This window comes from Petaurus breviceps, unplaced genomic scaffold (assembly GCF_028583685.1).
Source record: "Petaurus breviceps papuanus isolate PSGF00001 unplaced genomic scaffold, PetGlider_PUasm1.0 90825, whole genome shotgun sequence".
Classification (NCBI taxonomy): Eukaryota; Metazoa; Chordata; class Mammalia; order Diprotodontia; family Petauridae; genus Petaurus; species Petaurus breviceps.
This window is the reverse complement of record NW_027187353.1, coordinates 11,967,637-11,981,986: the sequence shown is the minus strand read 5'-3', so window position 1 is coordinate 11,981,986 and position 14,350 is coordinate 11,967,637. Positions and strand designations below refer to the sequence as shown.

General features: G+C 40.7%; 1 protein-coding gene across 9 annotated transcripts in view; it reads left to right on the top strand.

Moving 5' to 3' along the window:
- Positions 1–14,350, top strand: part of WASHC2C (WASH complex subunit 2C) — a 56,363-nt gene that overhangs the window by 22,489 nt on the left and 19,524 nt on the right. For all 9 annotated transcript variants that reach the window (XM_069071343.1, XM_069071340.1, XM_069071342.1 and 6 more), the window contains exons 13-18: positions 723–782; positions 1,187–1,354; positions 2,706–2,827; positions 5,493–5,585; positions 12,215–12,325; positions 13,309–13,440. In XM_069071343.1, the coding sequence (XP_068927444.1) occupies positions 723–782; positions 1,187–1,354; positions 2,706–2,827; positions 5,493–5,585; positions 12,215–12,325; positions 13,309–13,440 (686 nt within the window). The remainder of the gene's footprint in view (positions 1–722; positions 783–1,186; positions 1,355–2,705; positions 2,828–5,492; positions 5,586–12,214; positions 12,326–13,308; positions 13,441–14,350) is intronic.

The window sequence follows — 14,350 nt, the reverse complement described above, 5'->3', positions numbered from 1 at the left end:
GTACCCTCTGTATGCACCGTCCCCCCCCCGCCTCCGAGCTGCATCCAATCAGAGTTGCAGCAGTGAGCGCGTCATCCTGTTCTTTATTGAATTCATTATTGAATAAAGGTACAGTTTTTTGTTCACATTTACCTGTTTATTAAAATTGCTGTCAATGTTCATTAAAATAAGCCCTCCCCTGAAAATAAATCCTCTGGTGTTTTTCTGTCCAAAAAAAATAATAAGACAGTGTCTTCTTATCGGGGAAACATGGTAGAAGGTGAAATGGTCATTTCTAAATAAGTATTCCATGGTTTTGTCTACATATTTTCTTCCTGCAGTTCTTAATTTCTCTGCTCTTTCTCCACAATGGAAGGACTATTAGAAAGAACTACTATACCCACCATAGCTTTTATCAATCAACACACCTGCAGGGCCTTCTGACCTTCTCTTTTTCCTCCTTGACCTGGCAGAATAGCAAGAAATGACTACTAATATCAAACCTATTATACTATTAAAACATCACTGTAAATTAACATTTATAATTTGGGTGGAATTAAAATCCTCTTATACTATTTTAATCTCACTTTAAATGTTTCCTTAGATTGTGTGGTGTTGAGTTAAAAATAAACTGTGAATTTACAAGTAGCATATGTAAGATCAATTAATTTCAGCCACCAAAAAAAAATCTCCAATTTGACTTTGCAAAAGGGTGAATTTAATGATTTATTTTCCTATTCCAGATACTTCATCATCCAAGCCTGCAAAAAAGATACCAGTAGGAGCTGTGTCTTTGTTCTTAGGTATATCTGTTGTTAAGGTTTTGTCTTTTTACTTTTATCATTTTTAACACATCTTTTTTCTAAATGTTACCTTCAGAGATCTGGCTGACATGTAGTGGTCAACTCAGGATTTCAAAGTCCTCATTAAGGGGCCAGTTTGTTTATTAGGCCAGCTGTTATACATGCTGTTGTTGCCTCTAACAAAATCCTTTACATACAGGCTTGTTTGGAAAAATAGATTCCCAAAGAATAGATTTGTATTAAGGGGAATTTATTTGAACTGTCCTTACTCCTGCATGGGCTTATTCAGCAGCTCTAGCACTTTATTGCTCTAGGGGAAGTGTTTCTGAAAAAGCTGAAACCTTAATGACTTTGGGAGAAAATGAGGTGTCTGACTCCTTTTGGTTTCATCCCTCTGATTGTAGGTGATCCTGATGTGTTCAGTGTTTCTTCAGTTCAATCACCAAAGGAGCCCCAGAAGCCTCCACAGTCCACACAAGGGAAAACGCCACAGAGTCCTGCCCCTGCAGGCCTCTTTGATAACGATGATGATGACTTTTTTGTTACATCTAACAGCAAACCAGTACATGCAGGTGTGTGTTGCCTTTCTCTGTTTTCATTCGAGTTATTTGAAATAGTTTTTAATCAGGTAGTGTGAAGGCTAAGGCAAGCCTTTGCTAGTTATTCTGAACCATTCAGGTCCCAGAGAGATTTATTCAGGACTGCCTGGTTGCTGTCCTAGTTCATACCATTTAAGGAGCAGGCGGTCCTCAGCATCTTGAAGAACAGCTCCTGCCAACATCAGTAGTCTTGTCATGATTCACCTCTTAGTGCAATTGATCCCTCAAAGGTTTGAATAATCAATCCAGTTAATAAAAATATATACAAATACCCCGAGGGAAAGGCAGTTCCTGAGGCAGTTAAAAAGCAATTCACAGTAGTTAAAGCTGCCAATGAGAAAATTTAAAACATTGGGCAGGCAGTTTCCCTAGGGCCTCAGCTTCTCTCTGTTGAAGATTTAAAAACCACTTTTATTCTCTTCTTGCCCAAAGGGCCCGCATTTGGATTCCAGATCAGTCTGCCTGTTAACTCAGACTAGGTCTGCACCACAGCTTCTTCAGTCCTAGCTAATTTGGGGGGAGTAAGGGGGATTAATTTGTGCCTCCTCTCCCATTTCCCCAGTGCCCCTCAGCAAGAGAAACAGAGAGCTAGATTCTCCTCACACCACGTGTGGGAGGGGGGGCAGGACTCATTGCATTGGCAATCACAAGCCCTGGGTTCAAATCTTGGCTTTGTGATTCACTATGTAATCTGGGATGACCACTTCACATCCCTGAGCCTCAGTTTCTTCATATACACAATAAGGCACTTAGCTTAGGTGATCCGTAAGTTGCCTTTCAGCTCTTAAGTCCTATGATCTCTTACTGTGGTTGAATAAAAATAGGAGTGAGAAAATGAAAGGTAACAAAATTATTTTGCCTGGACATGTAAGAAGAACATGAACTTAAATCATTACCCTTGTAGGGCTCTGTTAATCAATAGAACAGCCAAACTAAAGAGGATACCACCCATGCCTTAGAAGGGCAACTTAAGTTGTAGTCAGAAAATGGAGGCTTCCTTTTAAGCTGGACAACTGTCCCTCCAGGCCTTTAAGGTAAAATTCCTCCCCCTCCCCATTACTGCCAGTGTTTTTAGCTGCCTTCTCCCTGGTGATTCAGTGTTTTCTTAAATATTAAATGAAGCCTCATTCTTGTAGACTTGGCTTCACCTAATGACAGCTCAGTGTAAGACTCCCAGTGCTTCTGCTTTTGTCTTGGTTTTGACACACGGGGGGAGCTGTTCATCCTGTTAGTTTAAAGTGTTTTGGGTTTTTTCCTTTAAAAAATAACAAAAACACTAATGTGCTAAGTTTTTCAAAACAACTTTTTCTTCTTTAAATCAAAGCCAAGCCAACTGTTGATCTGTTTGATGATGAGGAAGAGGAGGAAGAAGATCTCTTCAAAAAGAAAGCAGCCACTCCTTCCACTGATTCTCTCAGTCCTGAAGCCAAGGAGGCAGCTGAGAAGGTGATGGAGGAGGGGCTGGATGTACACGCTGATGTTTTTCTTGGGGTAGCCTATACTTAGTTCACCTTGAACCAAATTAAAATGAGTTGGACTGTATAATACAATAGGTTTAACATTCAATTAAGAGATGTTCATCCAGTATCTACCATGGGTGATACACTGTGCTGAGCAGGAAAAGGAATGAAAAGATAGAAAAGATACAACCTGGGCAGGGAACCAAGAGCCGTAGAGTGCTGACACAAGATAAACACAGAGTGCAGGCCATGTGGTTTGTACCTCACTCATCCAGGCCTGCTCAAGCCCCTCCACTGCCCTGAGCTTTTCTTCCTTCTGGATCTTCCCTGTGTGACCTCCACTGGCATAAGCTTTTTTTTTTTTTTTGCTTTTTGGAGGGCATTTGGGGTTAAGTGACTTGCCCAACGTCACACAGCTAGTTTTTGTGTTAAGTGTCTGAGGCCGGATTTGAACTCAGTTCCTCCTGACTCAGGGCCAGTGCTCTATTCACTGCACTATTTAGCTGCCCCCACTGGCATAAGCTTTTAAAGGGGAAAGATCATGTTGTGATCTAAGCTTTCCCTCTTTCCCAGGGTCTAGTGTACACAGTAGGTACTCAATAACTGTTTGCTGAATTGAACTTCCTTAGAGCATTATTGCTTATCTTCCCATTCACTGAAACTGGGCATCTCCTTAAATATTCCATGTTTCCGCATTAGACATGGCTGCTTTTTCTCTCATTCCCCCAGTTTTATCTGACCAGGAAGAATGATGTCTAGGCACTGAAAGTCAGGAGACAGAGGTCAGCTATAAGCTGCAAATCAACAAGGGAAGTGGAAAACTGAGCCCTTAATGGATGGAAGGTTTGGGAAATTAACTAGCTCCAAGGAAGAAGTTTTTCTGTCCTAAGTGCACATCCATTTGGAATGTGATGGTGATGGTGATAGTGTGGGACCCTTCACAGATCTCAGTCAGCTAGCATACTGCTGGATATACAAGTAGAAGTAGAAAGTCCTTGCCCTCCAAGAGCTTCTACTCTAAAGAAAGAAAACAACATAACCTAAAGCAGAAGGGTGGGGAAGGGCAGAAGAAGGCCGGGGTGCAGCCCAGAGAGGACTGAGACAGGCTGTTGGTCCAGGTTTTGTTGCCCCTGCAGTGACTAAAGCAGAGGGATGGACTGGAGAGTAAATGGAGAGCTCTGATGCCTCTATTTCTTTTTTTTTTTTTAAGCAGTTGGGGTTAAGTAACTTGCTCAAGGTTACACAGCCAGTTATTTCTGGGTGTGGTGCTGAGTATCTGAGCCCATATTTGATCCCCAGGTCATCCCGACACTGGAGCCGGTGATCTTACTCACTGAGCCACCTGGCCGCCTCTTGATGCCTCTATTTCTTACCTAAATCCCAATTATCTTTCATATTTAGTATTCCAAGTGTACCAGAGTCTGACTATCCATTAATCCTTGCTGAATTTCTATTCTTTTTCAGTGCCTGCACCATGTACACTTTGGATAAAGCCTACTACCCAGGGACACAGCCCAGAGTAAAAGTTGGATTTTAGCAGGTGGTCCATTAGTGTGGACTTGACAGCTTTCTTTTCTTTCTTCCATCAGTTCTTCCTTTTTTAACATGTTGCTTTGTCCTACTGTAGAAAAAATGGTAATGATGATTAATTTATGATGAAACTTCCATGTGCATTTTGGTTTAGAAGCATACATATTCTCATGTCATTTGAACTATTTTGAGAGCATGCTATCACTTTCTACCTAATGTTCATAGGAGAGAGCATCATGCTAAAATTCTGCTTTACCTTCAAAGGCCTTTGGCATTAACAGTTGGCAGGCAATTTAGAATCTCTAACTTTGGAAAGTCCAATTGTGAATAGCACTATGAATAACACTACACAGTTCAGAACGCTTTCAGTTCCCCAGAGGAAGTTGCAGTCCCAAGTGCACAAAGATAGCTTTTTGTAGAGTCCAGTCCTGGAGATTTTTTTCTCTCATTTTAAGTGTATGTGCATTCAGGTTTTACTATTTTAAAGCAATACAACCAAACTTCTTTTAAGCAGTTCTCTATTTAATACTCTCAGAAAGATTATTTTCTTTTTGAGTCACCTACATGGGGCAATGAATAGAGTGCCAGGTCTGGAGTCAGAAGACCTGAGTTCAACTGCAGCCTCAGACATTGGCTAGCTATGTGACTCTGAGCAAGTTACTTAACTTCTGCCCACCTTAGTTTCAACTGTAAAATGAGGGTAATAATAACACCTACTTCCCAGGGTTATTTTGAGAATCAAACAAGATAATATTTGTAAAGCACTTAGTACAGTGTCTAGTAAAAAAGTAGGCACTCTATATAATAAGTATTATTGTCATTATTTTATCCTAATTTTTAAGAAATCAAACATAATTTCTAGATATCTGTGATACATGGGCATCTATTTACTCAGATTTAGGATCTTAACTTTTTTTGTCTTTTTAGAGGGCAGTTGGGGTTAAGTGACTTGCCTAAAGTCACATGGCTAGTAAGTGTATCAAGTGTCTGAGGCTGGATTTGAACTCAGGTCCTCCTGACTCCAGAGCCGGTACTCTGTTCACAGGATCTTACTATTTAATGAAAGTCTTGTGTCTGAAATGGTTCCCCCAATTTTTGTATTTTCTTTTGTTTTGACAAAGGGTATGCCACCTTCCAGCAAAAATCTCAAGACCTTGTCAGAAGAAGTTTCTAAGAAACAGAAAGGCTTATTTTCAGATGAGGAGGACTCAGAGGTAAGGTGTTCATATATTTCTGGATACTCTTCCCCTGAAATTGGGTCATGTTCACTAGCTAGAGTTCGTGAGAAAAGATTTGCAAAAAAAACTGTATCTGCTCATTTTCCCTAGGGGCACCTTCCTACTCCTTTGCTGTTGACAGCCTGTGAGAATAACTGATGTTACTTGGATTTTGGGTTATCTGGAATTTAGTACTGTGAGGTTCTAAAGCTCCTGGGTTTGGTCCCATCCTTGGATATCCGCGCCTTCATTGCAGTGTTTTCTGCTTTGTTCTGGGACATATACATCCAGCTCTCATGTCTGTGATGTACAGCACAGACCCCCCCAGCCACAGCTGGCCTTTGCTGGTGGTGAGCTGGGCTTCTGGGGCCTAAGGATGGTGATCTTGTGGGGGGTCTTATTTTGGTTTGTTTTTCATTAAAAAGTAACAAGGGGGCATTAAAGGAAAGATTCAAGAAAGTGTATTTATGAAGAGAAGAGTTGACTGGACGAGAGGCTTCAGAAATCTTTCCCTTGTTTCTGTCCATTCAGCTTTGGAACTTCAGATGCAGAGCATCTGAGGGATGTTTTACAGAACTAAATCCCTATTGGGTGGTCGCCTTTTAAAAGCTTGTTTTCCACTCAGGGCTAGAAAGTACAAATCCTGTGGAACAGAGTTGTTACATGTCATGTGTCGTAGATAATCTCTCAGGATTTTCTCAGCTGCCATTCTCTGAGGAGAACAAGACCTTCAGCAACTGCCCTGATCCTTTAGGTTCCCCATTATTGCTTGATCTTGAGCCTTTGTCAGATTCGGGGTCGACTTGCAGAGCCACTTGCCCAGTTGTTCCTCCTCTTGGCTGGGGAGTCGGTAATATGCTGTGGTCTGGCCTCTCCTTCCTTCCGTTAGTCCTCATGGAAGTGATCCCCACCATGCTTCCCCCTTGGGCCGTTCCATCACTTGTGCATGAATTTGTATTTCCTGATAGACTGCCTGCCGAACTCTATGTTCCTTTGGAATAGGGTATTAATAGCTAGTGTACTGGTATTGTAGCTGTGGGTCTTAGCCAACCGAGTCTCAGGGATGGATACCTGGGGTCCCATTTACTTCTTTGTGTTGAGAGCTCCAGCTTAGTTTGCTTCTTAACCATACTTTAAGTCTAAGAATGTCATCACTGCCTTGTACCTTTGGGTCTTACGGATTCCTGGAACCACTGCATGGTTCCAGTGTTGCCCTTCTTTCTTTGTCTTGACTCTCACTCTGTTGTATCTAGCTTGATAGCTTGATTTAACCAGTTTTCACCTGCATTCTCCATTCCCATTTTAAAACCCTCCTGATCAGATCCACAAGTCACTGAGTACGTGTCTAGCTGTTCCTCATTAGCTGCACTCTCTTGATCAGAAACCTCTGGAATCTGACTCCCATTTTCTAACACAGCCTTCTTGCTTAGCTACTGTCTTTGCACCTCTTCTTTTCTCTTCTCAGTCTCCAGCATTGGGTGTAGAGCAGTGATGAGTCTTACTGTTTCTGCCTGTCTTTTCAGACATGGCCACCACTCTGGTGCAGATCCCCTCACCTGACACCTGAACTCCTGCAATAGCTGCTGAGGGTCTGCCTGCCTTAAGGCTCCCTCCACACTAGTCTGTCCTCCATTCAGACTCTCAAGGGATTTTCCTAAAGTACAGATCCAGTCGTGTCACCCATGTACACACAGCTAGGTCACAGTGGATAGAGCACCAGCCCTGTAGTCAAGAGGACTTGAGTTCAAATATGGCCTCAGACATTTGACATTTGCTAGCTGTGTGACCTGGGCAAGTCCCTTAGCCTGGATTGCCTTGGTGGGCCCTACCCCCTAAAAAAAAAAATCAGGTAGGGGGGAGGTTGTTTATTCATTTCTAGTTGAATCTGACTCTTGGTGGCCCCATTTAGGGGTTTTCTTGGCAAAAATACTAGAGTACTTTGTCATTTTTTTCTCTAGGTTATTTTACAAATGAGGCATACAAGATCAAGTGACTTACCCAGGGTCACACAGCTATTAAGTATCTGAGGCCAGATTTGAACTCAAAGTCATCCTGACTCCAGACTATTGCTCTATGTACTCTGGCACCCTTTGTGCCCTCATAAATGGATAGTAGTGGTCATATTGGGACAGGTGTCAAAGGGCTCTCTTAGTCATGTGCTAGATACCCACCGGAAGACAGCATGCTTGTCACCCCATTGGCATAGCGGAGACTCTCACACACACATTTTATACTGAGAAATTCCTCTTTAATACTAACTGAAACACAAGCATAATGTTTGTTCTGTTGGATGCAGAGCTAGTCTTCTTGGGGGTGGCTAGGTGGCACAGTGAATAGAGCACCGGCCCTGGAGTCAGGAGGACCTGAGTTCAAATCCAGCCTCAGACACTTAACACTTACTAGCCATGTGACCTTGGGCAAGTCACTTAACCCAGTTGCCCTCCAGAAAGCCAAAAAAAAAATTAGTCTCCTTGGCTTCTGTTCTTGCTGAACCTGAGAACCCCAGTTCTTGGTGACTCCTGCTACTAAGTGCTACCCCCTGTTGGACCCTTTTTCCGGGGGCAGGCCAAGGGAGAGAGGAAAGATGATTTCCAGCAGACTTTTGGGAGTCCTGTGCAAGAGAGTCTTCTGTGGAAATACAGTTTCCAGATTTTTCTCATTCTCTCTTATTTCTTAGCCTGGTAATCAGTAACCGTCTATTTGCATTTTGCCCCCTTCTTGTGCCATCACCTTCATTTTGGAAACGCTGTCGTGTGCTTTAATCTAAATGACACCTATGTTTACTGAACACCACGGCACTGATCACTGTGCTAGGCAACAGATAAAGACCAAGAAGACATGAGCCCTCCCCCGAAGGAGCATCCAGTCTAGCACAGGAATTGAGATGCATGTGCACAAGTAAATGGGACACAAAATAGAGTAAGTGTGTGCAAAAGGTGCATAGTTAGGTGAACTTCAGAGAAGAAAAGGCCATTTCTGAAATCAGGAATGGGAACTGAAGAAGGCTTTAGGGAACAGGTGGTATTTGATCTGAGTCTTGAAAGAAGGGTAGAACCTCACTGGGGGAAGATGACTTCCAAGCATTTAGAATGATATGAAGACGAGACTAAAGGTCAGGTTATGTTTTGGGTTAGGTGAGAGAGAGCAAACATGGAACAGGAATAATGCTAAGTAAGTTTGGGAAAATAGGCTGGTACCAGTTTATAGAAGGTCTTAAATGCCAGGCTCAGGGATCAAAATTTTGGTTGGGAGGCAGTAGGGAGCTGATTAAGGGTTGATTTGTTTTGAGCAGAATAATCACTGTATCAGTTTTATGCTTAGGAAAACAACAGTATAAAGGATGAATTGAAATAGGAGGGAGCAAAAGTAATGTAAAAATATGTTTAATAGGAATGTATTATGTAGCCCATCTCAGATTGCAAGCCATCTTGGGGAGGGAGAGGGAGAAAATCTAAAACTTACAGAAGTGAATGTTGAAAACTAAAAAGATAGTTTTAAAAAAAGAAATAGGAGGGAATCTGGAGGTAGGGAAATTAGTCTGGAGACTATTGCTATCATCCAGGCAGCGAATTAATAAAAGAATGAAAAAGCATTTAAATACAGACTGCGCCCAGGACTAGGGATATGAAAAAGAAAGTGAATCAGTCCCTGCTCTCAGGGAGCACACGTAAAAGGGTGGGCAACCTATAGAGGAGCCCTTGGCTCTAATTCAAAAGAAAAAGGGCCCATGGTCTTGACACCGCAGGTGGGGCCAAGCCTTTCCCAGTGATAAAACCGTATCTTTTTCTGATGTACTATTGGACAGTGGCCAGGAACTTTGGTTAGAACATTCTGTTCAAGTCTTAAGAAGTTATGGGCTGTAAGAGTTAATGAATACCTGGACTAAGGTGGTAGAAAGGAGGAAATAGATGTGGAAGATATTCTGGTTGTAAAAACTGATTTGAATGTAGGAGAGAAGAGTCAAAAATGGTTTCAAACCAACGTGGCTAGAAGAATAATGGGTGGTTCATTAACAAAAATAGGAAAGCAAAGGAGAGGTTTTTGGGGAGGGACAGTAAGTTCATTTCGGGATACATGCAGTTTCAGATGCCAGTCAGATAGTTAAATGGTGTCCATACAGTAGGCAGCTAAAAATTCACTCTGGAACACAGTAAAGAGGGCAGACACTGGAGAGTGTAAAATAAAGTTTGGAGGTGGGTTTTTGTTTTTTCTTAATAGGAAAAAATCAGTAATATATCCTTTATTTGGTGAGAATAGGTCCAAAGCAAAGAAACAGTCCAAGGAGGCCTTGTAAAATATTTCCTTTACTGAATAAATGTGCCGTCTACATTTAGCTTTCTCTCCCCAGGGCACAGTTGTCCTACTTCTGTTTCTAGCACATGCCATTCACAGAACTTGGTGTCTGTTTCTGTGCTGTAGCCTGGCTTTTTATAGCTGTTCGGAAATCATTTAACATCTTTCTAACAGAGTTTATCACAAGTTAGTCTCTCCAGATTTTCTAAACAGTTCTAATTCACTTAATTTTCAAAATATTAACCCTTTAAGGAGGACCTGAGTTGTTCCACTGAGTATGTGAGATAGTGTAACTCCATTTAGTTTGGTAATCATTGCTCTGACCTCTTTAATTTTCTGTAGTTCATTTTGTTCATACCTTTCATTTTTCCTTTTAATCTATTATTTAGGGAAACTTAATCATTCCCTTTTAAGCAGGAACATTTTATAGCTTCACTCTCTGGACTCTGTATCTATAAAATGAAGCATTTGTAGTAGGTGTTCTCTGAAATCTCATTCAGTTTGGAATCCTGTGGTGACATGTTTTAGAATGATAGTGATCTGGAGGATACCTATAGAGGATATTTATTGCATCCCCTCTAATGTTAACTGAAATCATCCAAGTAGAATGTGGAGACAGCTAGTGTCTCATACTGGTTTTACAAGGATAAGCTATACCTAGAACCATTGAGGGCTACTTTCTTTTGTTTTCTTTTTTCTTTTTTCTTTTTCTTTTCTTTTTTTTTGTTTTTTTGAGGGGGAAGGTAGGGCAATTGGGGTTAAGTGACTTGCCTGAGGTCACAAGGCTAGTTTTGTTTTTTTTTTTTTTTAGTGTCTGAGGCCAGATTTGAATTCAGGTCCTCCTGACTTCAGGGCCACTGTGCCACCTAGCCGCCCCTAGGGCTACTTTCTTTCTGTACAGTGTCTGCTAGTGAGTTAGTCAATACAGATCCACAAGGAGCCCTTTATATACCTCAGACCCAGGAGTTTAATTCATATACTAGACTCTAGGAAGAAATTGGTGGCCATAATGTTTGAACTTTTAATAGAAAACTGTGCACACTGTCCCCAGGAGGCAGGAGATGGAGCCTTGTCTCTTCTTTGTCTGGAAAGGGCATGTGAGGTACAATAACAGGAATTAAATCTGGAAAGATAGGTTGGAGCCAGATTGGTAACACTTCCCAAAGACCAACAGGAGTTTATATTTCATTCTAAAGACAGTAGGGGTTGATAATTGTTGGTGGCCCGTATCTTTTTGGTGGGGATGGTGGGGGGCAGGGTGTATAAAATTTCCCCCACACTTTCTGTATCTTCCCCTGTTCCAGACTCCTTAATCCCTTAGCACCTCAGAATGGTCTTCTAGCATGGACCTTTTCATTGTGTACTTGAGTCTAGTCCATCATCTTTTTCAACCTGTGTTTCCTGCAGCACTATTTCTGTTTCCTCATGCAACACACAGAAGGTGCTTCCAAAGCCTTTCAGGCCCTCCTGTACTTTTTAGATGAAAAAAAAACATAAGCCCAGCCACATTGAGTCCCACAAAAGAAATTAATCAGAAGTAGGATTTGAACCCAAGTTGTGTGACTCCTTCAGAACCTGTACTCCTTCCATCTTATCCCTCTGCTTCCACATTAGCACTGTGATGTTAAGGGGTCCGCTATCCTTATAATGATAAAGAGAGTTTAATATAAAAGCCTTTCTAGACTTTGCCCTTTTTCATCTATTAGTGATCCTTCAGGTTTCATTTTTAAATAGACTCGAGATGACTTTGCTTAAATGGGTCTCCTACTAAGTTTTCTTTAAACTTGTTTTCCCTCTGCTGCTTCTCACTGAGCTAAGAGGCAATACTACTTAAAATCTTTAATCATTTTTTTCCATAAGATTTCGTGGTTGATTTTCTATTTTAAAGTGGTGTTCCTCTAACTATCATGTCTGTCCACCTGACAAAGAAGTCAGGTGTTTCCTGGATGAAGCAACTTCTTTGGTTTTTTGGTCCCTTTTTTATGGCAACTGGTTTGCATTAATTATGCCATTTTAGGAAATTGTTATAGTGCACATAAATATGCATTTCTCCATTTTCCATTTTTCACTATCAATAACTTATTTAAACAGGTCCTCAGAAAGCAAGTGTAGTTTTTGCCTGGATTGTATTCAAAGCCTTTCTAGAATGGTAGATTAGGTCCAAGTTTTGTGTTCTGCTGGCTAGCCTTAGGGCCCGAAGGTTACCTCCATACTATGAGGAGGCATCAGAATAGACTTTGTAGAGGTAACTATTTATAACAAGATAAAATCCTTCTTTCATCTGCTTTTCTAATTTGTACTATTCTTTATAACTTTATTTTTGGATCCAACAGGACTTGTTTTCTTCTGCTCCGAATCTGAGTAAGGCAAAAGCTGGAGCTCCCCATTCCAACAAACTCACCACAAAGAAACCACTTTCTCTTTTTGATGATGATGATGAAGAGGTAAAATATTGATATCTTTACAATAAACATTAAGGAATCTGCAGTCTCACGAGGTGGGTGGATCAGGGCAAGCCTGATAGCTATTTTTAGGGAAGTTGGAGAGGAAGATCACATAGCCTGGACATTTCTATAACTGTTTTAAGGAATCCTTTCTTCACCTTCCCCAGATTGAAAAGAGGAAGTACTGCAAAAGTCTTGGTCTATATGAGAAGTAGACTACCTGCTTGGATCAATAGCCTCATAATCAGGTGTTTTATACAAGTGTTTGGGTTGCTTGTTGTTTTTTTTTTTAGAGATTTTACACTAAAAATTCACATGTAAGAAAATATACCTTTTTTCAAAGGATGTCATTTTATTTATACTGGATAATTTCTAGAATGTTTCAAAAAACTGTTTCTTAAACTTACTACATCTTTTTGACAGTAGAGAAACATAAAGGTCATTTTTTCCTCATCTTGGCCTCTTCCTATCTAAAGGATAAGCGTTTTCCATACAGAGAAAGAGAAAAACCTTTATTTTGGTTGTATCCTATTTTTTCTCTTGCTCAGATTTAAACCTGAGAGAGTGGGAAAGGAGCTATCTGTCCCTAAAAGCCACATTCTCAGTTCTTTGTCGTGCCTGCTGGAGAGCCTTCATAGTTGATTTGTTTGAGGCTATATGCAGTAAGAACTCCAAAGTCATGTTCTCCCTGCTGTTCCATTAATTGAGGAGACCTTCTTTTTTCCCATTGCCCATCCTGTGTTATCTGTCCCTTAATTTGGTTGTAAAATTGAGCGCAGAGTATATTGTAGAGGAAAACTGATAAGGGAATAGCATTATTTTAGTATCTAATGACTTTTGAAAAGTGTCTCTTGTTCTCCATTGTCACTGGGTTGACTTACATCAAACTCATTTCCTAACATTTTAGCAGATATTGTCTTGATTTCTGACTCTTGTGATTTGGTTTTACTCAGCACTTTGGGGAACTTTTTTTTTTTTTTTAGGAAAATCTTTTTGGGGAAACATCTAAGAAGCAATCTTCTGCATCATCTCTGCCTAAGCAAACTCAAGAAAAGACAACATCTTCTGAGTCACACAAAAAAACATCTACCTTACTGTTCAGCAGTGATGAGGAGGTACAATTGCCACCATCTTGAACGAATGAAACATTTAAAAGCTTACTATATGCAAACGTCTGTGCTAAGTTCTGGGTGTACAGATAGAGAAGACAGTTCTTGCTCTCAAAGAGCTCACGTTCTAATCAGGGAGACAACATAACTCAGGGGTGGGGAACCTGCAGCCTTAGGGCCACAGGTCTCTCCACGCCGCCCCACTCTTATATAACTCTTTTTAAAGGAAAAATTAGTTTGACACAATCAATATCAGATTGTCACAGTGACCTAAGTACTTTTTCCCCAATTCCGACATACATGTTATAGTTTTTAGAACTGTTGGAGTTTGTCAAGTGAGAATGTCCAAAACTCTTTTGAGAGCCACTTGATACATGCCAAATGCATTATTTGAAGAGTTTAAGATTCTCTTATCCCAATACTTCCAAAGCTAATAAACATGTATTAAGTAAAATAACAGCATGATTTATATAGTGTATGTTTGACTTAGTTTTTATCTCACTGAATGATTTAACTTCTAAGCATTATTCAGTAAGAGAAATTTTACATACCCAGATGAGACAGCAGAAAATGCAAGTTTGTCAGCTTTATCATTCAGGACACTCAGAATTGTTTTCTTTGTGCAGTGAGGCAGTCTGGCAAAAACTGGCCATGAGTATAGGTAAATTTCCATTTCAATCTCCTAACTTTAAAGAAAAGTACATGTTATAGTAACTCAAGCATCCTGGGCACTACTTTCTGTAAAGTAAATGTATTTTTGGGGTGGCCAGGTGGCACAGTGAATAAGAACACAGGCCCCAGAGTCAGGAGACCCAGGATCGGTTCTGGCCTCAGATACGTAACACCCACACAAAATAACTGGCCATGTAACCTTGAGCAAGTTACTAAACCTCAATTGCTTTAAAAAAAAAAAGTA